The sequence below is a fragment of the Capricornis sumatraensis genome, chromosome 3 (assembly GCF_032405125.1).
Source record: "Capricornis sumatraensis isolate serow.1 chromosome 3, serow.2, whole genome shotgun sequence".
In the NCBI taxonomy this organism is placed as follows: Eukaryota; Metazoa; Chordata; class Mammalia; order Artiodactyla; family Bovidae; genus Capricornis; species Capricornis sumatraensis.
In genome coordinates this window covers 100899375-100926976 of record NC_091071.1, presented here as the reverse complement: position 1 = coordinate 100926976, position 27602 = coordinate 100899375, and the positions used below count along the sequence as shown (strand labels likewise).

Here is a 27602-nt window from a genome sequence, read left to right as displayed (position 1 = left end):
AAGAAGTAAAATTTAATTATTACATATGGTAAAAGCAGTGATTTGGTGAACAATTTAATGGGAAGTTAATTAAGACAGCAGAAAATTCAGAGCACTAGAGTTAGTATAATACTTGTTTATTGCAAATGTGTGATATTTTTAAAAAGCTAATTTTCTCTAAATTTGTTATTTTAAAAACATGTTCAATAGGTTCAACTACTACAGAGATCATTTGGAGTATGTAATCACTCAAATTATAGTATTTAAAAAAAGAGAATGATATCCTTCTCTACCTACCAAAATAACATAATTGAAAGTAAATGATAATGGTCATAAACTATAGAATATTAGCAAGCAGCTTTGACACTTAAATGTGTGTTCATCCCTCATCTAAATTCTCCAGCCAGCTGTCCTTGATCTTTATGATGACTTGTTCTTCATTCTCACAGACAGATGCAAATAAAACCCAACACTAATATCAATCTTCCCTGATATTCCCACTATGCTTTTCCCTATGAATGCATGGATAATGCATCGTTATTTATTATTCATAGATACTACTTATGTCTCCTGCTGTAAAGTTGTTCAGGAATTACAATACCTCCATTCTTGACTACTACAAATGCTGTAAAACAGTTTCCAAGAGTTTATCTTTGCTTTTCTTTCCTCCAACATTTAAAGGCATTATAATTGGATAAAACTGTGTTTATTCATTTCATACACTTACTGTTTCATTAGAAGAGCTGTGTTTAAAACCTTAAAAAATACTTGCCCTAAAATTCCATTTTAATTTTCTCTTTCTCTGTAATTGTCACACTTGTATTTTTGATTTCTCAATTAAAACTTCTACACATTTTCACTTTTCATTGGTTCCCATGTTAAAATCTACAGACCAGGATTTACCATATTGAACATAATCCACAGTCTTAAACTTTAAGATTTTCAATGTTTGTTACAAACCCAGCACGAGGATCTAAAGACAGGTCCCTGGGAAACTTCAGCCTTTTGCTAACAAGTATAGTAGGGTATAAGCCATTAAGTTTGGATACTTCAATGATCCTTTTTTCTGTGTCAGACCAATAGAGGTTTTTTCCAATCCAATCGACAGCAAGTGCATTGGGGACGGCTGTGTTATGCACTACCTAACAAAATAAGAATTTAAAAAGTTAACATTTTAAATGCCTAGAATAAGGACAAAGCAATTACTTCTTGATTTTTTTTAGAGATACATAACTGTATTTAACATTGAAATGTAATTTAGACAAGCACAACATATAGAACAACTTACCTAATAAAATTACTTATTTGTTTGTGAGATTACTCAATATGTAATCGGGCCCCTAGAAATTCCATAACAGTTTAATGAAAGAAACACCAAAATAGAAAGTTGTTGGATGGCTACACAGTTGTTTATTACATTTTCATTCCAGTTTACTTATTCTCTCAAAATTTGGGGCAAAAATTCTATTACAGGTAGAGGTATACACATACTAGCACAAAAAAATAATTGATATTATCTATTAATAACAGGTTCTGGAGGAGATATCAATTAATTCAACACTCCCCCAACTGTCTTTGCCCTACTTTAACTACCTATTACAAAGAAAGAAAGAATATAAGCAAAAATATACATTAAATATTTAACCTAACCAAAGGGAAGTAGAAATGTATTCATTCAACAGTTATGTTCAATTGCAACCTATGTCAAATATAATAAGGATATAGGCTATGTATGCACAAATATGCTGTATATAAAAAACCAATAACATTTATTCTGAATTATGCAACCTACTGATATTTTGGCATTTTTTATATATATGTATATATATATATATGTATACATATAATTTCAAGGTTTCATTAATATTTTAAAAATTCATTGCTTCCACCAAAGCTCTCTATGCAATATTATAAATGGCTTCAAAATTTTTTAAGTAATTGAATTTGAACTTCTTTTAATATTTTACTACTTATATACAGTGCAAATGATTTTATTTTAAAACCCAAATTAACATAGAAATGGTATCAAGTAGAGTAGTTCACATCTAGAATGTGATATGTGTTTAATTTTAATACACAAATGTATTCAACTGTTTCCTTCTATAGCAAAATAATAGTGCTATAATTTCAGTCTACATTCTAATAATTATTTTTTCATTACAAAATCTCTAACTCAACTTTTTATTTTATATAAATCAACACAATTAAATCTCAGGCGCTAATCATTAAAGCTGAAAGTATTCATCACATTTTATAGGGTTGTGAATATAAGTTTTCATATTTTATTTACTCAATTTGATTTTTCTCTTATAGCAATCATGTTATAATGAAACATTGATAAGAATCTCCAATTTCATATTTAAAGTATATATTAACACACTGTACAAATGTGAAATTCAAACCAACCTAATACATTCTATGAGTCATGTCATTACCATCAAATAACATTTTCTATTCAATTTAAGCATACCAATACAATACTGAATTATCTCATCATCGTAATATCTAGATACCTTAATATCACTTCCATTTAAACACATTCTATTTATGCGACTGCCATTGGGTCGACTGGAATCAATCCAATAGATAAATTCTTCTCTGTAATCAAAGTCTATACCAATAACATTGTTTAATCCCTAAAAATAAAAAAAGAATATATTTGAATAATAGTTAACAGAAATCCTCTTACAATATTTTAGGAATTCGTAAGAATCAATATTTCCCTTTGAATCTAAATAGTTACAGTTTTATAATAAAAAACAACTGTGACCAATTCTTTGTAAAAGCATCATATGTTTACATTTTCTCTATATCATACATGTAAGATGTTGCATAGTTTATTTGAGCATTTTTCCAAATGGAAAAATATTGGCGTGTTTAAAGAAAGCAGTTTAAGTAAATAGTCAATAATATGGGAAAATTTTCTTTTAGAGAGATAAAGGAAAATATTTTCATTTTAGATTAATATTAATTTATGCTATTATGAGTATACATCTAAATTGAAAAGGTAGACAATCCCCAATAATTTAAGAGCTTTTGATAGACATCTGATGAAAGTCAGAAAAGATTTACAAAGTTTACTTTCCCTAACAGCCTTTGGTTCAACAACATACTAACATTTTCTGTTTTTCTCATGCTTCAAGCAGCCTGTTAGGCAATACAGTGCCATATTCGAATTTAAAAGTTAAAACTTAGGTGAATATTTACCGAAGAGGAACTTGGTAAACATCTTTTTATTCCACATGGTGGAAATGTGAGGAAATTCTTCCTTTCAGACTCATAGTTAGTGCATTTTTTAGCAGGTAACAAAATTGAACGTGAATTCAGCTGATGGATTTTTGGGCAACACAGTTCCTTTGGCTGTTTCACAGTTTCACTGATTTAATTTGAGGATTGTTCACTAGGATCTGAGAATCTTGTTAGCTGTTGAGTTGTTCAAATGATTGCCCAGGGGTTGGTTTAATTCTGACCTATTGTTAAGGCTCATAGATTTACCTTCCCAATGGGCTAACAAAACTTGAATCAAGGTGGCAATTGTGTTAACTCACTTTGAGGGTTGAATATTAATTAGAGTTCAGTTCAGTTCAGTCGCTCAGTCGTGTCCGACTCTTTGTGACCCCATGAATCGCAGCACGCCAGGCTTCCCTGTCCATCACCAACTCCTGGAGTTCAATCAGACTCACGTCCATCGAGTCCGTGATGCCATCCAGCCGTCTCATCCTCGGTCGTCCTCTTCTCCTCCTGACCCCAATCCCTCCCAGCATCAGAGTCTTTTCCAATGAGTCAACTCTTCACATGAGGTGGCTAAAGTACTGGAGTTTCAGCTTTAGCATCATTCCTTCCAAAGAAATCCCAGGGTTGATCTCCTTCAGAATGGACTGGTTGGATATCCTTGAAGTCCAGGGGACCCTCAAGAGTCTTCTCCAACACCACAGTTCAAAAGCATCAATTCTTCAGCGCTCAGCCTTCTTCACAGTCCAACTCTCACATCCATACATGACCACAGGAAAAACCATAGCCTTGACTAGGCGGACCTTAGTCGGCAAAGTAATATCTCTGCTTTTGAATATACTATCTAGGTTGGCCATAAATTTTCTTCCAAGGAGTAAGCGTCTTTTAATTTCATGGCTGCAGTCACCATCTGCAGTGATTTTGGAGCCCCAAAAAGTAAAGTCTGACACTGTTTCCACTGTTTCCCCATCTATTTCCCATGAAGTGATGGGACCGGATGCCATGATCTTCATTTTCTGAATGTTGAGCTTTAAGCCAACTTTTTCACTCTTCTCTTTCACTTTCAACAAGAGGCTTTTTAGCTCCTCTTCACTTTATGCCATAAGGGTGGTGTTATCTGCATATCTGAGGTTATTGATATTTCTCCCGGCAATCTTGATTCCAGCTTGTGTTTCTTCCAGGCCAGTGTTTCTCATGATGTACTCTGCATAAAAGTTAAATAAGCAGGGTGACAATATACAGCCTTGATGTACTCCATTTCCTATTTGGAACCAGTCTGTTGTTCCATGTCCAGTTCTAACTGTTGCTTCCTGACCTGCATACAGATTTCTCAAGAGGCAGGTCAGGTGGTCTGGTATTCCCATCTCTTTCAGAATTTTCCACAGTTTATCGTGATTTATTAATATATAAACTCATATTAAAAATAATTGACATCACAGACATTTGGCAAAGCCCCTGAGATATCTGCCATTTCTTTATATCTGATGTAAGATTTTTACATCAATATTTACTCTGAAGTTGTCATTAAAGTCACAGATTGGTTTAGGGGTCGTTTATGAGTACTTGATCCCTGAAAGTATAGTCACCTTTCCCGGTGGCTCGGAGGTTAAAGTGTCTGCCTGGAATTCAGGAGACCTGTGTTCGATCCCTGGGTCGGGAAGATCCCCTGGAGAAGGAAATGGCAACCCACTCCAGTACTCTTTCCTGGAGAATCCCATGGAGGGAGGAGCCTGGTAGGCTACAGTCCCTGGGATTGCAAAGAGTCCAAAGAGTCAGACACGACTGAGCGACTTCACTTCACTTATGAGTACTTATAATCCTATAAGTAAGGGTTAGCATCTCCAAGGCAAATTGTTTTTAGGATTAGCATCTCCAAGGCAATTGTTTTTTGTTGTTGTTGTTTTGTTTTCCTGTGGTTTGCTTTGATTTGGTTTGGGAAAGGATGCGTGCTCAGTTGCTCAGTGTGTCCAACTCTTTTCGACCCCATGGATGGGAGCCCATCAGGCTCCTCTGTTCACAGGATTATTCTGGCAAGAGTACAGGAGTCGGTTGCCATTTCCTCCTCCAGGAGATCTGCCTGACCAGTGATTGAACCTGTATCTCCTGTGACTCTTGAATTGGCAGATGGATTCCCACTTGAGCCACTTGAAAAGTCCTTGGGGAAGGGTGGTTAATTCCTAAATCTGAGTTCAGTTTCTACATCTGTTCTCAAAATTCAGAATTTTATAATAACACTGCATCAGAGATACACACTTTTTAATAAAACTCTGGCCAAGGCTAAATTTTTACTATTCAGATTTTACTTCTTTCCAGTGACCTCCAAGAATAAAAATCGCCTATGTATGGAACTCAGAGCAGGTTCTGGCAAAAACTGATTTTTTTCTTCTAGTAGCCAGGCTAAATTCTCAGGATGATGGTGTTGAAAATCATAGGCTCAAATCTTATGCTTTCATTTGTCTTAAAAGAAGCAATCTTTTTCTTCCGTTCCAGATTATAAAGTTAACGCTAAATAGCCTAACCCCGATATGCCCAGATGAATAAATACAAATAATGTACTTCTTTCAGATGGCATCATTAACCAAGAATAATGATTATAAACGCTAAAAAAATGCAACTAACATTCAGTCTCAGATTCAAAACATGCATTAAATATATATTTGCACATGATAATTTGGAGGACTCCCTAACTACACATAAGCATTCAATCTAAGAAGTTATCTATGCAAAATCAATCAAGATTCTAAAACATAAATTGAATATATTCCAAGTTCTGTAGAGCGCTTAATTAATTCAGTAGTAGTCTGTGATCTTCTTTCTGCTCAAAAGCACTTTTCATTGAAAGAATAAGGTATGGGTTAGGGTTCTATGATGGACTGGCAATGCAGATAGGTAAAATAGAGCTCTTTAAGAAAGATATGGACAGAAACTTGTTTCTCACTTTAGCAAAGATTTACCCATAATCTCCAGTCTTGGCAGAATTACCCCATTCCATTCTTTACAATAATCAATTTAGATAATGAAAATCCAGTTCCAAATTTAGCAAGTCAACTATAATAAATTAAATCCGTGGATGCAGAGGAATTGAAGCTTAGAATTCTGACATATCTATCAAGACAAACTAGTTATTTTACTACAGTTTTACTCTTAATCTCTACAGAAAACAGTGCAACTCATTTCAGAATCATATGCAAGGAACATTAAAACAGTCAAGGGCACGGTCAAAATGATGTCAAAAAGCTAGAGTCATCCCAGTGGTTTCAGAGCTGAAAATTGGTTTCATCAAAATCCTACTTGCTTCTTTTATTTCTGTGGTTGAATATTTGTACCCTTTGATTCAAGATGATTAATTTACAAAATTGTGTTTTGTTTCTTTATACAATTTTACTGGAATGAAAGACACTGCGAGAATTGAATTGGATAACATATTGGAAAGCTACTTGATTAATTTTCATTTCTGAAATCCATGTACATTTTCTAAATGTGTTGTATGAATTTAAGTTATAGCTATCTTAGCTACAACTATATTTTAGAATATATAGGGTAAAAATGTTCTACCAGTTGTTATAATTTTATGCTATAAAGCTTCATGAGATTGCTACTACAAGTAGCAAAATAAGTTCTCTTTATTGTATTCAATAAAATTAAGGTATTAGAATAAAATTTAAGGTATTAAAGTAAATTATTTTTCCTAATTAACTATGCACAAAATTTCCAAATAATTAAGGCAAGGATGTTGTCTTTTCATTTATTTTGACTGGGAAAAAATGTGGAGAGACAATTACTGATATTTTCTACTTCAGTCTACATATGTATAAAAGTCTTTGAGGAAAAAAAAAATGGTTTTTACTCCCTAGAACTCCTTGAAACTTTCTATAATGCTATGATGAAATTGTGGTTAAAAGCAATCCATAGTCAAAACTTTAAAGCTTGTCTTTAATTTCTTGGGTCATTACATCCTTACTCAGTGGTCACCACTAACAAATGCTCTCCAAAGACACAGATGTCCAGGGTCCACATGGATTTCTTTATCTTCCTCATACCCTCTTCATGTCCACAAACTACACCAATTATCTGAAATTCATACCATCTTAAGTACTAGTGATTCAGTTCAGTTCAGTTCAGTTGCTCAGTTGCTTCCAACTCTTCGCGATCCCATGAAGTGCAACACGCCAGGCCTCCCTGTCCATCACCAACTGCTGAGCCTACCCAAACTCATGCCCATTGAGTCGGTGATGCCATCTAACCATCTCATCCTCTGTCGTCCCATTCTCCTCCTGCCCTCAATCTTTTGCAGCATCAGGGTCTTTTCAAATGAGTCAGCTCTTTGCATAAGGTGGCCAAAGTATTGAAGCTTCAGCTTCAACATCAGTCCTTCTAGTGAATACCGAGGACTGATCTCCTTTAGGGTGAACTGGTTGGATCTCTTTGCAGTTCAAGGGACTCTCATGAGTCTTCTCCAATGCCACAGTTCAAAAGAATCAGTTCTTTGGCACTCCTCAGCTTTCTTTATTGTCCAACTCTAACATCCATACATGACTACTGGAAAAACCATAGCCTTGACTCAACAGATGTTTGTTGACAAAGTAATGTCTCTGCTTTTTAATATGCTGTCTAGTTTGGTCCTAACTTTCCTTCAAAGTAGTAAGTGGCTGCAATCACCATCTGCAGTGATTTTGGAGCCCAAAAAACTAAAGTCAGCCACTGTTTCCACTGTTTCCCCATAATTTGCCATGAAGTGATGGGACAAGATGCCATGATCTTCGTTTTCTGAATGTTGAGCTTTAAGCCAACTTTTTCACTCTCCTCTTTCACTTTCATCAAGAGGCTCTGGTTCTTCATTTTCTGCCCTGAGGTTGGTGTCATCTGCATATCTGAGGTTATTGATATTTCTCCCGGCAATCCTGATTTCAGCTTGTGCTTCCTCAAGCCCAGTGATTCTCATGATGTACTCTGCATAAAAGTTAAATAAGCAGGGTGACAATATACAGCCTTGACGAACTCCTTTTCCTATTTGGAACCAGTCTGTTGTTCCATGTCCAGTTCTAACTGTTACAACCTCACCTGCATACAGGTTTCTCAAGAGGCAGGTCATATGGTCTGGTATTTCCATCTCTTTCAGAATTTTCCACAGTTTATTGTGATCCACATAATCAAAACTTTGGCATAGTCAATAAAGCAGAAATAGATATTTTTCTGGAACTCTCTTGCTTTTTCGATGATCCAGTGGATGTTGGCAATTTGATCTCTGGTTGGCAACAGTCTAATATTTTATCACCAGTAAGTAAAACCCTAAATGAATGTGTGCATTAAAATAGTTTGGTTGTACAAGATGGATGTAGATAATGCAGAGATGCAGAGAGAAAAAATAATTTTGCTCCATTAAGAACAATCTCTGATAACATACTAACCAAAATATAAAAAAGATTTTAAAAAAAGATAGCAGCAGAAATGTCTTGAGTAACAGGGTTGGAAAATAAAGGAAGGAGTTGCCACTGAAGCTCTTTTACAGTTCTTTCATGATGACAATAAATACTTTTACTTTTATTAGTTAAATTTGTAGTTATCATCTAAGCTTATAAATAGAGTATTCTAAAAAGAGAACTTTTCTTCCTTTGAGAGAGAGTCTAAAAAGAGGAAATGCTGAAAACAAGCAAAAATACTGTAAACAGAAAATATAAACATGTCAATACAAGAGACATGTCAATTCGAGAGACAATACAAGTAATTCAGTAGTTTGCGAACTTAACTTTGAAGGTATAGCCATGCTTACAGAGGGTATGGGGATATACTTTTAAGATAAAAAGATAATTTTCAATATTTTTTAAGTTTGATATAAGCTTAAAATGTTAAGGTGGCTCAGCGGTAAAAAATCCAACTGCAATGCAGGGGATGAGGGTTTGATCTCTGGGTTGGGAAGATCACCTGGAGGAGAGCACAGCCACCCACTCCAGTATTCTTGCCTGGAGAATCCCATGGACAGAGGAGCCTGGCAAGCTCCAGTTCATAGAGTCACAAAGAGCGGGACATAACTGAAGTGACTGAGCGTGCAGAAGAAATAAATTAAATAATATAGAAAACATTGGGGAAATAAAAACATTTCCAATTTAAAGCAGTTATGCAAACTTAATACCTATGGGTATTACTCATCTCTTAAAGAAATGATTATCTAACTCTTATATTTTAAATAGATTTTAGTTTTTATAAAGAACACAAAAATATTTATATTTTACCCAATCTCTTAAGGTGCAGAATTAGAGACAAGAGGCAGTGCGATACAGTGGATATTGGTGGCATCCTCCAAACTCAAGAGCAAGAGTCTAAACCTCACTGAGATTCCTGAATAAGACATACTTGTCTTATTCATGTAAGCACACAGAAAGTTTGAGGACACTGGTGAATTGAGAGCATGGGTTTTATATCAAAGTGGCAGCTGCCACCTACCTGGGATTGTGCCCGTTCAGGGATGTGAGCCCAGCAATGCTACACCGTCCTATTTTTTCATGAGTAGCCAGAAATCTGGATTTTCATGTGAAAATTTCATTTTCAATCTGTGACTTAGAGAAAGTGAAAGTGAAGTCGCTCAGTCATGCCCGACTCTTTGCGACCCCGTGGACAGTAGCCTGCACCAAGCTCCTCCGTCCATGAAATTTTCCAGGCAAGAGTACTGGAGTGGATTGCCATTTCCTTCTCCAGGGAATCTTCCCAACCCAGGGATTGAACCCAGGTCCCTCGCATTGTAGACAGACACTTTACCGTCTGAGCCACCAGGGAAGTCCGTGACTTAGAGAGAAGCTGACAAATCCAACTCCTTTTGGAGTAGCCAATATCACACTTGCTAACAAATATTTGCACTTAAAGTAAGACTAAATTCCTAAGCAGTATGGATGAAACTCTAACAATAGGAATGGAGGTACCCATGAGAGAGTGAAAAAAAATATATATTTAGTTAAGCATTCTTTATGTTGCTGAAAAATCCATACGTGGATGAGCTTTATCATCTAATGCCTCATGCAGGCATAAACATACTATGAGAACATGAAACATCCTTATTTTTGGCACACTTGTTCTAGACAGTGCTATCACATAATCATGTCACTATTGCACATTTTGGGGCAAAGACAAGCTTGCAGCAGGACAGATACAAGCCCAATCATTCCAAAGAAGCTATTTTTCCTGACAATTAAAGATAGGCTAAAATTAACTATGATTTCTCTAGCCCATGTAATAATCAGTCTAGTTTAATGATTTGATTTTATGCTATTTTCACTGTAGATTGAGAGCGAAAAACAAAAAGGTTGAGGTAAGCAATTCACATTTTTATTCAGTCATAAGTGAAAACCATTCCTTTTCATCTCAAATAGCATATATAAACACTGACAATAGATCAGCAGTTCAGATTCTCAAAGTAGGTGGGTTGAAGGATGACCATGGCAAGGCTAAATATATGCATCTCATAACCTTTAAATTATTACTGGATTACAGTTATACTTTTGCTCCTTTGCTGATTCCAAATTTTAAAGGCTCCTATATGAAAAAACGGATAACTAATCCCACGTTATTCATCAATATAACAATCAATATATTCATCAAACAGATAACTAATCCCATGTTATTTCATCAATCCCATGTTATTCTTTAGTTCTATGAACAGAAACTTATAGTTCTGGAAAAGATATTTATTTTTAAATCTCATAGATGGGGTGGGGGGCAACTTGGTTAATGCACAAAATACCTTAAAAAATAATTTTATACCTTCTCTAGCTATTCTTAAGACAGTATTTTAGATACTTTAAGATAGTTTTTTTTCCTTGCATTAATTATATTTTGCATCTTACACTTTCCTTGATATAGTGTGATATTACAAGTTGGAGGACCTGGACAATTCAAACAAAACAAAGTTTATGGTAATCTTATAGGCATACATGCTTCAAAAGTTCTAATTATGAGGTATTGCTACAGCTCTAATTATATCTGGAGTGACCATATTAAATATTAGCAAATTATCATGGAAATGTCATACCTGTTTTAAAAGTGTGTAGTTGGAGCCATCGGTGCTAATTTTCCTTATCTCATGATGATCAGCAAGAATTAGAAAAGGTTCTTCATCTAAATACCAAGACAAAAAACATATTAGACTATTAGCAGTTTTGGTTTTCAACTTGGCTTAGTTTCAGTTTAGTTACTTTAGCAGTGTAACTTCAAATGCAGTGCCTTCTGGTAAATTGATGGTTAAAAAATTCATACTGAGCACCTCTGCTGATAATAATATGAAAAGAAAGCAGATACCTGTGCAGTACAGAAAATCTAGACAATTCCAAATCCCTCTCTTTCCCTCAAGTTTCTTGAATATTAAATTACCTAATTTATTTGAAATTAGTGGAAAATATCTACTGCTAAAATCTTGCTTTTTCTCATTCTTTTTAAATTGGAATACAGTTGATTTACAATGTTGTCTTAGTTTCAGGTGCACTGCAAAGTGAATCAGTTACATGTATATAAATATACCCATTTTTTAAAAGATTCTTTTCCTATATAGGTCAATACAGATTGTTGAGTAGAGCTTCCTGTGCTATACAGTAGGTTCCTATTAGTTATCTGTTTTTTCACACAGTAGTGTATAGTAGTGAATATGTCAAACAATTTCTCATATGATACAAATGAACTTAGTGACAAAACAGAAATAGAGCACAAATGTAGAAAACAAACCTATAGTTACTGGGGGAAAGGGATGATGGAGAGGGACGAAATCCTATTTTTAAATGAAATTCTGAGAAGTATAATCTTCACCTTAGAAACCTATAGTACCGCTAAACATTCCTACCACTAAAAAGTGAAAGTGAAAGTCACTCAGTCGTATCCGACTTTTTGCGACCCCATGGACTATATAGTCCAAATGGAATTCTCTAGGCCAGATTAAATCTGAAAATTCTTTCCTGATAATCATATAACCAGCTTATGCCCTCAGAATAACTTGCAAGAGTTTCACTGCCTACATGAACTTTTTCCATGTGCCTGGGGGCTTCTTTTAAGTAGGAGTCTATATCCTTCTTATTTGTTCAACATGCTTTAATATTTTATTTGTTGTAGAATCTAGGAAGTATAATAAGAATAATCTAACCATGATTCATATATATAAAGATAAAACTCTTTTTAAACATCTTTGTTTCTAAAATGCTTTATATACTTATTTTCCTGAAGAGCAAATTTAATATCAGCATATATTAGAAAAAAACAATGAAAAAGGTATTTTATGAGGATTTTATGGCAGAAAGTGAAGAGGGACTAAAAAGCCTTTTGATGAAAGTGAAAGAGGAGAGTGAAAAATTTGGCTTAAAGCTCAACATTCAGAAAACTAAGATCATGGCATCTGGTACCATCACTTCATGGCAGATAGATGGGGAAACAGTGGAAACAGTGTCAGACTTTATTTTTAAATTGGAATTTTCTAATTTACAAAATTTAACACACTACTGGAAATAAACAGAAGTTTAATAATACTTGTCTAAAGTGCCTGATGAACTATGGAATGAGGTTCGTGACATTCTACAGGAGACAGGGATCAAGACCATCCCCATGGAAAAGAAATGCACAAAGACAAAATGGCTGTCTGGGGAGGCCTTACAAATAGCTGTGAAAAGAAGAGTGGCAAAAGTAAAGGAGAAAAGGAAAGATATAAGCATGTGAATGTAGAGTTCCAAAGAATAGCAAGAAGAGATAAGAAAGCCTTCAGCGATCAATGCAAAGAAATAGAGGAAAACAACAGAATGGGAAAAACTAGAGATCTCTTCAAGAAAATTAGGGATACCAAGGGAACATTTCATGCAAAGATGGGCTCGATAAAGGACAGAAATGGTATGGACCGAACAGAAGCAGAAGATATTAAGAAGAGGTGGCAAAAATACACGGAATAACTGTACAAAAATGATCTTCACAACCCAGATAATCATGATGATGTGATCACTAATCTAGAGCCAGACACCTTGGAATGTGAAGTCAAGTGGGCCTTAGAAAACACCACTACGAACAAAGCTTGTGGAGGTGATGGAATTCCAGTTGAGCTATTTCAAATCCTGAAAGATGATGCTGTGAAAGTGCTGTACTCAATATGCCAGCAAGTTTGGAAAACTCAGCAGTGGCCACAGGAATGGAAAAGGTCAGTTTTCATTCCAAACCCAAAGCAAGGCAATGCCAAAAAATGCTCAAACTACTGCACCATTGCACTCATCTCACATGCTAGTAAAGTCATGCTCAAAATTCTCCAAGCCAGACTTCAGCAATACGTGAATCATGAATTTCCTGATGTTCAAGTTGGTTTCAGAAAAGGCAGAGGAACCAGAGATCAAATTGCCAACATCTGCTGAATTATGGAAAAAGCAAGAGAGTTCCAGAAAACTTCTATTTCTGCTTTCTTGACTATGGCAAAGCCTTTGACTGTGTGGATCACAATAAACTGTGGAAAATTCTGAAAGAGATGGGAATACCAGACCACCTGACTTGCCTCTTGAGAAACCTGTATGCAGGTCAGGAAGCAACAGTTAGAACTGGACATGGAACAACAGACTGGTTCCAAATAGGAAAAGGAGGACGTCAAGGCTATATATTGTCACCCTGCTTATTTAACTTATAAGAAGAGTACATCATGAGAAACGCTGCCCTGGAAGAAACACAAGCTGGAATCAAGATTGCTGGGTGAAATATCAATAACCTCAGATATGCAGATGACACCACCCTTATGGCAGAAAGTGAAGAGGAGCTAAAAAGCCTCTTGATGAAAATGAAAGAGGAGAGTGAAAAAGTTGGCTTAAAGCTCAACATTTAGAAAACGAAGATCATGGCATCTGGTCCCATCACTTCATGGGAAATAGATGGGGAAACAGTAGAAACAGTGTCAGACTTTATTTTTGGGGGCTCCAGAATCACTGCAGATGGTGACTGCAGCCATGAAATTAAAAGACGCTTACTCCTTGGAAGAAAATTTATGACCAACCTAGATAGTATATTCAAAAGCAGAGATATTACTTTGCTGACTAAGGTCCATCTAGTCAGGCTATGGTTTTTCCTGTGGTCATGTATGGATGTGAGATTTGGACTGTGAAGAAAGCTGAGCACCAAAGAATTGATGCTTTTGAACTGTGGTGTTGGAGAAGACTCTTGAGGGTGCCTTGGACTTCAAGGAGATCCAACCAGTCCATTCTGAAGGAGATCAACCCTGGGATTTCTTTGGAAGGAATGATGCTAAAGCTGAAGCTCCAGTCCTTTGGACACCTCATGTGAAGAGTTGACTCATTGGAAAAGACTGATGCCGGAGAGATTGGGGGCAGTAGGAGAAGGGGACAACCCAGGATGAGATTGCTGGATGGCATCACGGAATTGATGGACGTGAGTCTGAGTGAACTCTGGGAGTTGGTGATGGACAGGGAGGCCTGGCATGCTGTGATTCATGGGGTCGCAAAGTGTCAAACACGACTGAGTGACTGAACTGAACTGAACTGAATCACTGGAAGAATTCACATCGTCTTACATGGATGACTTATTTCTATTGTTGTCATCAGTATAATTTTTATTATTATTCTTATTGATGTGTTTTCTCCTTGACACACACAAATGAGGGTGTGTGGTATAGGGAGAAGAAAAAAAATATTATTAGGACACTGTCACAACAGGTTCTTTAATAGCTTTGGCCAAACCTGCTCCCAAGAGCTTGTTATACAGCAGAAAGTAGTGCTAGTTTTTAACTTGTTCTCAAAATCTACAAAACACTAATGATTCACTAGACCAAACTGTAATGGTATTTCACACTGAGCAGTGTGTGGACAACACACAAAATAAGAGCGATGGATTCCCAGTCAAGGTAAGTAGAGGAGAATTTTGACTTATTAGCAACATCAAGGAGGAATGAATTCTATAAGAATAGCTATGAAATCGCGGATTCATATGTATAAGTGAGGCTGGATCAGTGGGCAAGTTCAATTCAATACCTGAGAGTGACTTGCAGCCATTTGGGTTATCAGGTTGTATTTCATATCCATCTGTACAGAGGCACTTGTATGTTCCATATGTATTGATGCATTGCTGGCTACACGGAAAGCCCAAAGAGCATTCGTCAATGTCTACACATGTTTTACCATCATCCTTCAGTTGAAATCCAGGCCAGCATTTGCACTGGAAAATGAAAAATGAGCATAATCAATTTATACCATTGTCATTGTCTCTTCCATTGAAGAATAGATAATGCCAAGTTTTTCTATCCTGCAGCAATTAAACATTAATCAGAATTACATATATGGTGTACAGCTTATGTTTAAAACTCATTCTCCCTAATATCTTCATTTGACCTTCTGAGGTTGACAAGATTACAGAAGTTAACTGGCATCAATCAGCAAGCCATGGTGGCTAGAGAATGGAAAGGAAAAACTAAATCATCAAATTCTTGTTTCTTTTTCTTTTTTTGCATTTTTTAGAAGGCTGTTTTAACAACCATAATGATTAACTGTTATATGGAGCTCTAAAGGTTACTAATACTCTCACATATGTTTAATTTCATTAGAGTCTTACAGAAATCTATGATGTAGATACTATTACTAGTTAACCCATGAGAAACCTTGATGCGCAAGGATGAAATTGTGTAGATAAAGCCAGTGGAGAGCTTGCTCTTGCTGTAATTTTTAACAAATATTAACGCTTAACTACTAAATATTGGCAGGATCTGATTCCTTTACCAAACATGTTGTTGCCTGGAGAAATAATAAAATTAACATAATTTCTCCACTATAATTTAATCAATGTACATCATCAGATATTTTTTCTTGGTATCTCTATCATGTTCTATACAACCCTCTTATGTGATACTTACTAAATGGCATCAGTTCTCTGTACATTGTCATGCAATGTATGTCTTTGCATTCCTGAAAATAATGAGGGGTTATGATTGGTCTTTCAGTTGTATATTCAGCACCTGCCAGGTAGCATATGGGAATTATAATTACATAAAATGAACTTATAATTGGTCATATGATTATGACCATATTAACTTTAAGACTATCCTATATAGCCTTTGAATAAAGGAATCTGTGAGTACTGAATAGGAACATGAAGTAGGAACTCTAAATTGTTAAGAAAGCTAGTATTCATTATAAACATTTGAACCTATGTATCTGTTTGCAAAATATTAAAGAGAGAGATGTGTGCTTATTATTAAATAATTAGCAAACAAATAATTCAAAGGTAGAATTTCAAAGTACAAAAAATGGTGTTCATTGTGTGGAGAAGGAACATCAACTTCACCTGAAAGTGCTCAAAAGATAAATGAATAATGTTTCCAAGTCTTTTTACATAAAAACGAATCTCTTTAATCCCTTGGCACTTTTATCTTCAATATTTATACCAATACTTATCTAATAATTCTAAACCATTACAGAGGATTTTTTTTTTGTAATCTCCGGAATCCATTAGCAAGCCAGCAAATCAAAGCAAAAGCCACAACATAATTTCCCAAATTCTCCTCATCAGATCATAGCTTTTGACAGTATTACTTTCCTTGAAAAGACTCATCCTACCACCAGATATAGAAGTCAGGGGAATTGGTGCTTATGCTATGTCCAAAATAAAAAAAAAAAACAGAGTGTGTGTGTGAGAGAGAGATGCTAAATGTCACTGAAGTATAATTACAAACAGTTAAAGTGGTAAATTCGAAGTTGTATATTTTACACAATTAAAAAACAACAAAATTTTCAAAGGGAAATTGACAGGCTGCAAAAAGATATCACTGAAACAATTGGAAATTAGATCATGTGATCATGTAGACGCCAGAAGACTCATAGGCAGACACAGGATAGAGCTGAATTCAAGAGGCACTTAAGGAAAAGTGAAAGAACGTGTTTTAGAATGCATTACAATCCTCTCAAAATAATATTATATAAAGAAACAAATAGTGTCCTGATTCTAATAGGGTTTTGGGAAATTACTTTGAATGGCTAATGTCAGGTAATAGAACTACCACACTAACTAGCTGATTTGGATAAAAACATATTTATGGAAAATTAATTTCTGGAAGGTAAAATTTGTAAAAGTTATCAAGTGTAATGGACATTTCTATAAACAAGTGAAATTATATTTAACAGCAAATTTTTTTAAGTGTTTATTGAAAGAGATTTTTTTAAATTATATTGAAAGATATTTTTTAATTATTTATTTTAATTGGAGGCTAATTACTTTACAACATTGCAGCAGTTTTTGCCATACACTGACATGAATCAGCCATGGGTGTACATGTGTTGCTCATCCTGAAACCCCCTCCCAACTCCCTCCCCATCCCACCCTTCAGGGTCATCTCAGTGCACCAGCCCTGAGTTTCATGCATTGAAACTGGACTGGTGATCTATTTCACATATGATGATATGCATGTTTCAATGCTTTTCTCTAAAAGTCCATTAACCTTGTTTTACCAAAATCATTTTTACCCCCAAATAATTAAAAGGCATTTAAGAGAAATTCTACTAATCTCACTTTTATAAATTGAATGAAAAATTAATAATAATCATTTTTGTCCAAAAAGATAAAAGATGAAAGATTCATCTATATTTAATTTAAAAAGAATGGTTTAAAAATGTTTCACTTTCATTTAAAAATATAATCTTTATTCAATGTCAAGTTAATATTCCTCATAATTAAGAACTATTTCAGATTGTTTTATTTATATTATTTTTTTAGAGAAACATATTGCTAGAAACAAATATAGCTGTCCAAAGCTTTCCTATAACATTCAGAAAAATTTCTTTGCAGCTTTTTAAGTGATATTTGAAAATATTGATTATCTTGTATACATTAAAATTCATTTATCTCCCTAAAGTACATTTATTTTCTCATGGTAAGTTACCCTTCCATCAAAATAAGATTCTTGCTTTTTTAGTTAATTGTTATTATTCCCTTTTGAATAGTTGGATCGATTGTTATTTGTTTTACAGCAAGTGTGCAAATTATTCACAGTCCAGAAGGTATAAATTTTGCTTTTATAAGCAATTTTCATTTTATTGCCTAATTTGCAGTAGGACGTCTTGTTTTGCTGATACTGTAATGAGAAATAGTTTACTGTATAGTTTTCCCCATTCTCTGACAAAAGAGAAATCCATCAGCTAACATTTTTTCCCCAAAATAGAGAATTATTTTGTAATTCGTTTTTTGTTCAATCTCCTATAAATTAATATTCAGAAATATAATTACAGACACATATTAAAATTTCATATATAACATAAAAGTGTGATTAGGCTTAGTTGCTCAGTTGTGTCTGACTCTTTGTGACCCATGGACTGTAGCCCACCATACCCTTTTGCTCATGGGATTCTTTAGACAAGAATACTGGAGTGGGTAGCCATTCCCTTTTCCAGGATATACCATAAATGTTTTATATATATGTGTGTGTGTGTATATGGGAGAAGGCAATGGCACCCCACTCCAGTACTCTTGCCTGGAAACTCCCAGGGACGGAGGAGCCCGGTGGGCTGCGGTCCAGGGGGTCGCGAGGAGTCAGACATGACTGAGCCATTTCACTTTCACTTTTCACTTTCATGCATTGGAGAAGGAAATGGCAACCTACTCCAGTGTTCTTGCCTGGAGAATCCCAGGGACGGGGAAGCCTGGTGGGCTGCTGTCTCTGGGGTCGCACAGAGTCAGACATGACTGAAGCGACTTAGCAGCAGCAGTAGCAGCATGCGTGTATATACATATATATAAACACAATATATAAAATATTTGCTTTGAATATTTAAGTTTCTTATTATTCTCAGTTATTTTCATTTTTTCTTTATTTATTTTTAATTGAAAGATAATTACAATATTGTGTTGGTTTCTGCCATACATCAACATGGATGAATCATAGCTATATATATGTCCCACCCTCTTGAACCTCCCTCCTACCTCTCATTTTTTAACTGACTTTGCTTCCCTCAGGAGATGTTTTATTTTATCCATCACATTAGTTTTGGCATGTGTTTATATTAGAGAGCATATACAAAGCAATTTTATCACGTATCATATACATTAACTTTTAAAATAATTAGTATGTCTATTTTAACTCAAATTCTCACTTCATTCTATGACTGCAGAGAAGTCAAACAGAAAATACTGATATTTTAAAGGTATCAGTAAACAATTATTTCAGTGTGCGGAATCTTATAAAGTAATTAAAACAGTGTAATTTAACATGACTTTCTGGATGAGAACTAGTTCTACCAAAAGTAGTTTTTCACATATGGAATCTCTAAGAAGTCAGCACTCTTTACATGTAGCCATTAAAAAATATTAATCCTTACTTTTGATGTTATGTCAAAGGGTGACCATTTCATATTCTATATTTTTAAAATTTTACCACAATATTGTTATGATAGATTAAAAACATACATAGGATCAAAAAATAAATCTACTTTGAAATTTAAATTTAGGCATTTAAATAGATGAGTGGATAGATATACATATGATAGAAATGGATTATTATTTATAACATGACAAAATTATAGCCATTGCCTCTTATAATTTTATAACACATTTCCTGATTTGGGGGGACATATTTCTGCATTGATTGTACATAAATCACCAATAATATTTTTTCTGCTTATCAGGTTTCAAAATATGTACTATCAAAATTAATTATCTGATACCTACTCATCTCCTTAGGAGCTGTCCTGGCTCACCTGTCTTGCCTCCTTCTACCTACAACATAGTGTGATGAGTCTGTGCATTTGTGTTCTAAGTCTTACACGCATGTGCGGTTAGTTGCTTCACTGTGTAAGTCTTACGAGTTGAAATAATTCTTCTTAATACAGTACTGGGTCTAAAAACTTAAACATAACTAAAATCAACATAACTAAACTAAACTAACATAACTAAACTAAAAAAAAACATAACTTTCTTAGTATTTTACTTTTCATCTCTATTTTAACATAGGGGAAATGATTATTATACTTCTTAGGTTATATCCATATACAGTGACCAAAGTAGTTATTAGTCATAATAACAGAAATTCAGAGATTATAAATGACAGAATGGTTGTTTGGCTGGATTTACCATTAGATAGAACTGACTGTCATAGAATGTTAAGGCTGGCAGTTAAAATTCCCAAGTATCTTTGTAATATACACTATTTTTTTTTCTTGCATCTTTTAAAGAAAGTCACTTAGGCCCAGATGAAACACTTAGACATAAGAAAGGTGACAACTGATGTTCAAAACTTCTTCCTTATATTGAACAGACTCTGTTTCCCAACTTCTAATTCCAACCTTTGAAACAACTCAGACAAGATATGCTCCCTATTCCAGTACTTCATGTATTTATGTATTTATTAATGCCATTTTTATTTCTTTGACTCTTTCAAAATTATTTTTCAAACTTTAAAATTTTTATTTTGTATAAGAGTATAGCCAGTTAACAATGTTGTGGCACTTTCAGGTGAATGGCAAAGGGACTCAGTCATACATATACATGTATCCCTTCTCCCCCAAACCTCCCCTCCCATCCAGGCTGGCAGGTGACATTGAGCAGAGTTCTAGGTGCTATACAATAGGTTCTTGTTGGATATCCGCTTTGAATACTGCAGGGTAGAATTTCATATATTTAAATACATCTGACTAGTCATTTTGCTCTTGGTGAAATTTCTTCTAAAGGTGTGTTTTCCAGACTCCCAATGCCACTGGATGCACAAATGTGGATACAGTACAATTTGTCAAAGTTCCTCTTAAAGTGTCATGTCCCTAAATGTGCACAGTACCCCAGGTATGTCCTGATCATCACAGAATTCAGTAGAACAAAATTCTACTGACATCTGTACTACTCCTAACTAGATTAGATGGCCTCTGTGTTTCATTGAAGCCATGTTCTTTTGCTGATTCATACAGAGCTATTGTCCAGTTAAAATCACTAATTTCCAACTGAATTGCTTTTACTGAGGTTTTCCCATATTTACATAATTGATTTTAACCTAAAATCCACTTTAAGATTTAGTTTGTATGCATCCTCTATTTCAACATACTAAAATAGAGATGTTTTCTAAAGCTATTTCTGTCAGTCAATTTTGTCAGTGAATTACCTTCTTCAGGAAAGTGGTACCAACAAAAAGCAATTAGGATATTAGACATGATTTATCTTTTAGTGTACCTGCACTCAGTCCTAATAATTCATGTACTCTGTTTTTTTCTTCCTGTTTATTTGAAAAAATATTGCATTCTTCTGTGTTGTGATAAAATATAAACAATCAGCCCATTCTACTTCAAAGAGGTATGAGAGGGAAAATGAGAGAAGAAATAAGAATTTCAGAGAGCTGCAAGCGTATTTACCTAGCTATTAATAGCAGTATCTTTCTCAAACACTGACCTTTCTTTACTTACATTTTTTTCTTTATGATCACCATTTATTAGAAAGCTGAACACTTTCAATTTTTTGCCTTCATGATTATATTCTATTTATATACCACACTATTATTATGGTTCACTTGTATAAAAAATCTCCATTTAAATAATTTTAACTAACAATATTCTAATGACTTTCAGTCTTACAGCTATATTCAATTAAATAATTTTTATTATCTCAAATTTTAACCTATCACATGATTTTCTGTTTTTGATGAGTACCTACCTTATAACTGACAGGAAGGTCCTGACAATCCTGAGAACACCCACTGACCTTCTTACTCAAACACTCATTTATATGGCAGTTCCTCTCATCTGAGCCATCGCCACAGTCATCCTTATTGTCACAAAGAGCTCCACTGGGAATGCACCTGCCATTTTTGCACATAAAAAATGAACTGTTGCATGACTGTTCTGGAAAAAGAAAATAAAACAAATGGAACATAAAGGGCATGCCATTGTTTTATATTGCAAATGCTGAAAACATTCACAAATATGATAACTTGTCAGATAATTATAGTAAATATAGGTATGGTATGTATAAAATGCTTTATAGTCAGTGTAATATTGTATACACAAAGAAAATCAAGGGCAAACAGTACTTTCATGTTCAAAATACTGCAAATATAGCTTTACATTGAAAATTAGCAATCAAAATAAACATCAATAGCAAAAATAATGGAGTATTTCTGTCTTAATTTTTATTGTGAAGAATGAGTTCAAAAGTGTAATGATAGCTTGACATTTTCCTCAAGTTATAGGTCTCTGAGAAATTGCATGTCACTGAAAATTAAGAATCTGGAATAGGTAAATATTCCTAAATTCCTTTTTTTTTTTTCCTGGAAATATAACATTGACATTTTTAAATCTGGGCATAAAAAGACACTTGTGGTGAATAATAGTTGTTTCAAACATAGCTATGGAAAGGAGTTCAGGTTTTGCAGCTATTCAAAACCTGATGATTTAAACATTACTCATTATAATACATGATACAAGAATGCCTATTAACATGTAAACTATATGAGAAAAAAAATAATTGGGTTTATTCTAAAATTTATAACTAGGTATTCAATCTTTGGAATGGTAAAGTGAAAAATAGACCAAGTTTGGCTACATATCTATTTTCTCTTCAAATGATATGCAATTTATTTCATTTTGCCTAAGTTTGAATACTATTGACTTTATCTCAGTAAATCTCAACTTTTCTGAGTAAATATTCTATTTAAAAGGTCCATACATGGAAAGTAACTAAATAGGTCCATACATGGAAATTATCTTCACATTAAATAATGTATTAAGAAAAATGACTTTTTTAAAGCAACGGGATGATGGATTCATCTGGTTCATTGCCACACATCTTCATATTTGTGGCACAGACTCACATTTCTAAAACTAACTCCAAAACAAGGTTGATTACCAGGATGCTTCTACTGTATGGTGTCAGTAGAAGTATCACATAATTAATTACATTTTCTCTCAGTGAATACCACATGAACCTAAAAATGAATCACAGAATTGCCTTAAAAAATCAGTTTTGGAATAAGCATAGTATTGTACACTTTCTGTACCTGCACTTTTACACTTTGGGTTTATAGGTGCCTCATCAGAATGGTCTGTACAGTCAAAGTCTCCATCACACTGCCACTGAGTATTTAAAAGACATCGCCCGTCAGCACAGCTAAACTCTTCTGCATTGCACTGTCGGTACCCTGCAGGCAAAGGAACATTTTAATTCACATAACAGATATTTATTAAAACTTCATTCATAATGTGCACTCAACCTAATTAGCCATGTGTTACCCAGGCATCTTATGGGAGATATTTCTCTTTTCTTTCTAGGGCAGTTGTAATCATTGCAAGGGATATTTGTGGTTGGAAAAATAGGATTAAAGACCAGAAAAAAAAGTAGGAAACAAGGCACTCCTATTTTGTTTCTATGTAAGGAAATAAAATATATATTGCTAACAAAATGCGTATATAACAGAATATATATGCAACATGAGTATATATATATATATATGCATACATAAAATTTATGATGAGTATATAATCTCTGTTTACTTATTGTCTATACCCTAAAGATTTCCCTTAGAATGGAAAACAAAATCAAAGCTACTCAAAATTATTTTCAAGACTAAACATGGTTAGGTAGAATACTAGAACATATGGGTGAACTGACTCTGGATTATAATGACAATTTTCAGAAGCTATAATGTCATGTTTATGCTTGGGAAGACGCACTGAAAGTGTAAAGAAATTGTTAAAATGAGAAAATTAAAAGCCAATTCATAGAGTAATAAGCAGAAAACTATTGTAATTATCCTACATATTGATTCTTAGAGGCATTAAAAAGCTTTACTCAAATCACAATATCAATCCATCAGTTGTTAATGTTCATATCTATGTCTGTTTGCAAGTAAAACTCATTTGATTTTAAATATTATGAAGCTTCAGATTTGATTTCTTCCTAAATTTGTAAGCAATAAAAAACAAATCATTTATTTTGCAAACTTTCTGGTAAATGTGGGCAAACATTTTACTTCTGAAGTGAGAAAATAAGATTTTTATGGCTTAAAAAATAAAAAAAATAAAATTTCAACAGAAAAAAATATGATTCAATAACATTTACTTAAGATATTTATTATACTGCATGGCAAAACTAGATAGTTCTAAAAATATCCTCTGATCCCCTAGTATTTCTTTCCTTCTTCTCCTTCACTAGTTCCTCTTCATGCAATATATATGTTCAAGTCTCTTCCAGTCCAATAATAATAAAAATCTATCCAAATAACTCTCAACAACAATGGCCCGTCTTCCCTGCCCAATCCAGTCCCTACTCAATCTTGCTTTCACTTACCTTCAGTTCAACTTTCATTATTCATGTCTCATTTCTGCAACTTCTATCCACTGAAGTTCCTCTTAGAGCTAATAGATTTCAAATGATAGCTCGTAAATTTATGTGTCCCTGGCTCCTATCTGCTTCATCTTCCTGCAGCACTTAAAGGTATTGTCTGTTCTACCTTGGAAATAGTTTTCTCGCTTAATATTCATAATACACTCTCCCAAACTTCTAACTTTGCTTTTGCTTTTTCCTTCCCCCCTCTTTCTGTATGAAGTTTTCTCCTGTTATACCCTAAGTTGTTAGAGAAGAAGCCCTTATTTCAACCTTCAGTCTAGGGTTTTCCCCTTTTCCTTTCTACAATGATGGGTATTCTCACGCTTTGTCATATTTTTGAATATCACCCTTATGTTGATGGTCACTAGGTTAATATTATTTTTCCTGGTCATACTCTAGAAGTAAAATTTCAAGTACTCACTGTATAGCTTCATGTGATTATCTGAGTAACAATTGATATTCAGAATGTTCAAAATTATTTATTTGTTATATCCTTCTTCTCCTGCATCAGCGAAACTGCTTCTTAACTTCATTCCAAAACTCGTTAATATCAATGCCATCCTCCCAGTCATCCAAGATAGAAATTGTACTTTACCCTCCATCTGTAACTGTAAATGAATTCTGACCCAATTCTCCATTTTCCATTCCATCATTTCTGCCTTAGTTCAAAATCACAGTGTTAATTATCATAACTGTTTATGGTATCTCTCCCTCATAGCACTATTTCATCCACTCTGCTGAAAATGATGGTTCTAAGGTTCAAATTTAACTGTGACATTTCCCTGTTTTTAAAATGTGTGCTTGCCAAGTGAGGAAAAATAATGAAATACAAATTCTTTAACATTGTATTTGAGACTTTTTAGAATCTAAAACTTCTAACTCCAACTGACCTCACCAAAGACTAATTGCTATTCCACAACCATGTCAATTTATAGTTTTTGTAAACATATATAGGATTTACTGTGTTTGGAACTGTTTTAAGTACTTCACAAATATTAATTATTTGATTCTCTTAACAGTCCTAAGAACTCAATAATGTTACCATATATTTTTTGCAGATAAAGAAATTGAAGTGCAGGGAGATAAAAGTAATTTTTCCAAGGTCACACAGTTAATAACTGGCAGAATCAGGATTGGAACCAGGCCATTTGGTTCTAGGGTCCATATTTTTAACTACTATGTCACGTTCTGTAGCAAATATGATTTCCACTGACTAACACTCCCTGTCTCATTTCTTTACTGCCTCAAAAATTATTTTATCATCTCTGATTTTGTGTATTGTGATTCTTATTATTTCCATATGACTACAAATGTTATTATTCTATATTGTACTCTTGATTTTCCTGTTCATCTGTCTTTTTTTTTTCTAGTGGGATTTCTGTCTCATTAATTTCCATATGAACCAAGCATAATGTCTAGCTGAGGAAATATATTCAATCAGATATAACTCTAGCATCAGATTTACATCTTGAGTTACGAGTTAGCTTTTAAAGTATCACATTGAATCCATAACTTAATGGTGAATTGATATAAAAACTGATATCCACTGATCTCAAGGAAGTTTATATCAAAAGCCAAGGTTATATCCATTGGATAGGGAGGACATAGGGGGGGAAACTAAATTATTGCCTTTCATAGGTATATGTAGATTTATTCCATGGATTTTCATTTTGTATTTATTCATGCATACATTTAAATATTTTACAAAAGTATTAGGTTTACATAACATTTCAATTTCAACTGGAAATTTTTAATATACTAATTTTATCACAGAAGATATATAAGTGTTCATATACACATTATAAACACATGGGAATTAGATAAATATATGTGACAAGATAAATTTCAAAATAACAATATTAATTTTTAACAAATATAAATATATGCAAAAAGATAAAAGAAAAATGTTAAATATGTATATTTTCTGGTAGCTGTGTGAATTGTATTCTTTTTTTCTCACTAAAATATTTTATTTGGCTATAAGACTGAACTAGCCAGCCATACATTGTTTTTAAAGTACAAGGTACTTCACAAAGTTCTGAAATTGAAAGATGTTTTTAAAATATTTTCCAGTATGGTTCTTGTAAGAACACTACAATCATAGGTAAAATTTTCAAACACATGTGCAATTATGGTAGAGTTTAAAGAAGCTCTATGCAGTAGGTCTACATTACCAAATTTGCATGTCCTTAGTAAGATTAAGAAATGCGTTTATTTGTTTTTGTTAAAGACTGGTAGTCAGCCTGAGAATCTTCTCCATGAAAAGTTCATATATACTTACCACATTGCAATGATTCATCAGAACCATCTCCACAGTCATCATCATGGTCACAAACAAATTGCTTGGGAATGCATACTTTATTATGGCACATGAAAGCATTTTCATCACATGTATTATTGGGAGCTAAGGAAGACAGCAGAAAAAATTAATTTAAATGAGCACCTATTTTATCTTTTCCTACATTAAGAATTTGGGGAATGTATGTTGTCATACTCAGTACACTCAGTAATTCCTGGTCTTTTTAAAAAGAAACATTAGCTAAACATTCAATGTGTCAGATAACTTAATAAAATATATTAACATGCATGTTTTGATATAAGTAGTATTCAAGTATATGAATATAAATATATATAATTCAAAATTTCAGTGTTAAAATGCTCAACAATTCTAGAGTGACCTTGAAATTTCAGAACATTTAACAATTTGTGAGTTTGCTGAAGGATAAATTCAAAGGTTCATATGTAATTAAAAAAAAATCACTCAACTCTAACAATGTTGTTGGATATTTTTTTTTTCTCTCCTCATGGCTGCAGTAATGTTAGCAAGGTGATAAAAACCTTGCTTCTTTGTGAAAAATAGACATGAAAAGACCAACAAGTGCTAATGCTCATGATGGAAGTGAAAAGAAAATCAAAGGGGCTAAGGAAGTTACAGTTTTAAGAGGAAAATAAAACTTTGGGGTGACTTCTAGAGTAGAGTGTTGAAATAGGTTAAGATCTATATTGAGATGAGCCCAACCATAAGTACCACACCAAATAAGGAATATTGATCCATGAAATGGAACATTGATCCTTTTGGAATACTGATCCAAAAAAGTATT

At 33.9% G+C, this 27602-nt stretch overlaps 1 protein-coding gene across 1 annotated transcript in view; it reads right to left on the bottom strand.

Annotated features, from left to right (window-relative positions):
• The window catches only part of LRP1B (LDL receptor related protein 1B), a 1972098-nt gene that overhangs the window by 293811 nt on the left and 1650685 nt on the right, over nt 1-27602 (bottom strand). The window contains exons 53-59 of the mRNA XM_068968462.1: nt 26783-26905; nt 23174-23314; nt 21832-22019; nt 15189-15372; nt 11231-11316; nt 2493-2615; nt 940-1121 (exon numbers count right to left, since the gene is read on the bottom strand). Of these exons, the coding sequence (XP_068824563.1) occupies nt 940-1121; nt 2493-2615; nt 11231-11316; nt 15189-15372; nt 21832-22019; nt 23174-23314; nt 26783-26905 (1027 nt within the window). The remainder of the gene's footprint in view (nt 1-939; nt 1122-2492; nt 2616-11230; nt 11317-15188; nt 15373-21831; nt 22020-23173; nt 23315-26782; nt 26906-27602) is intronic.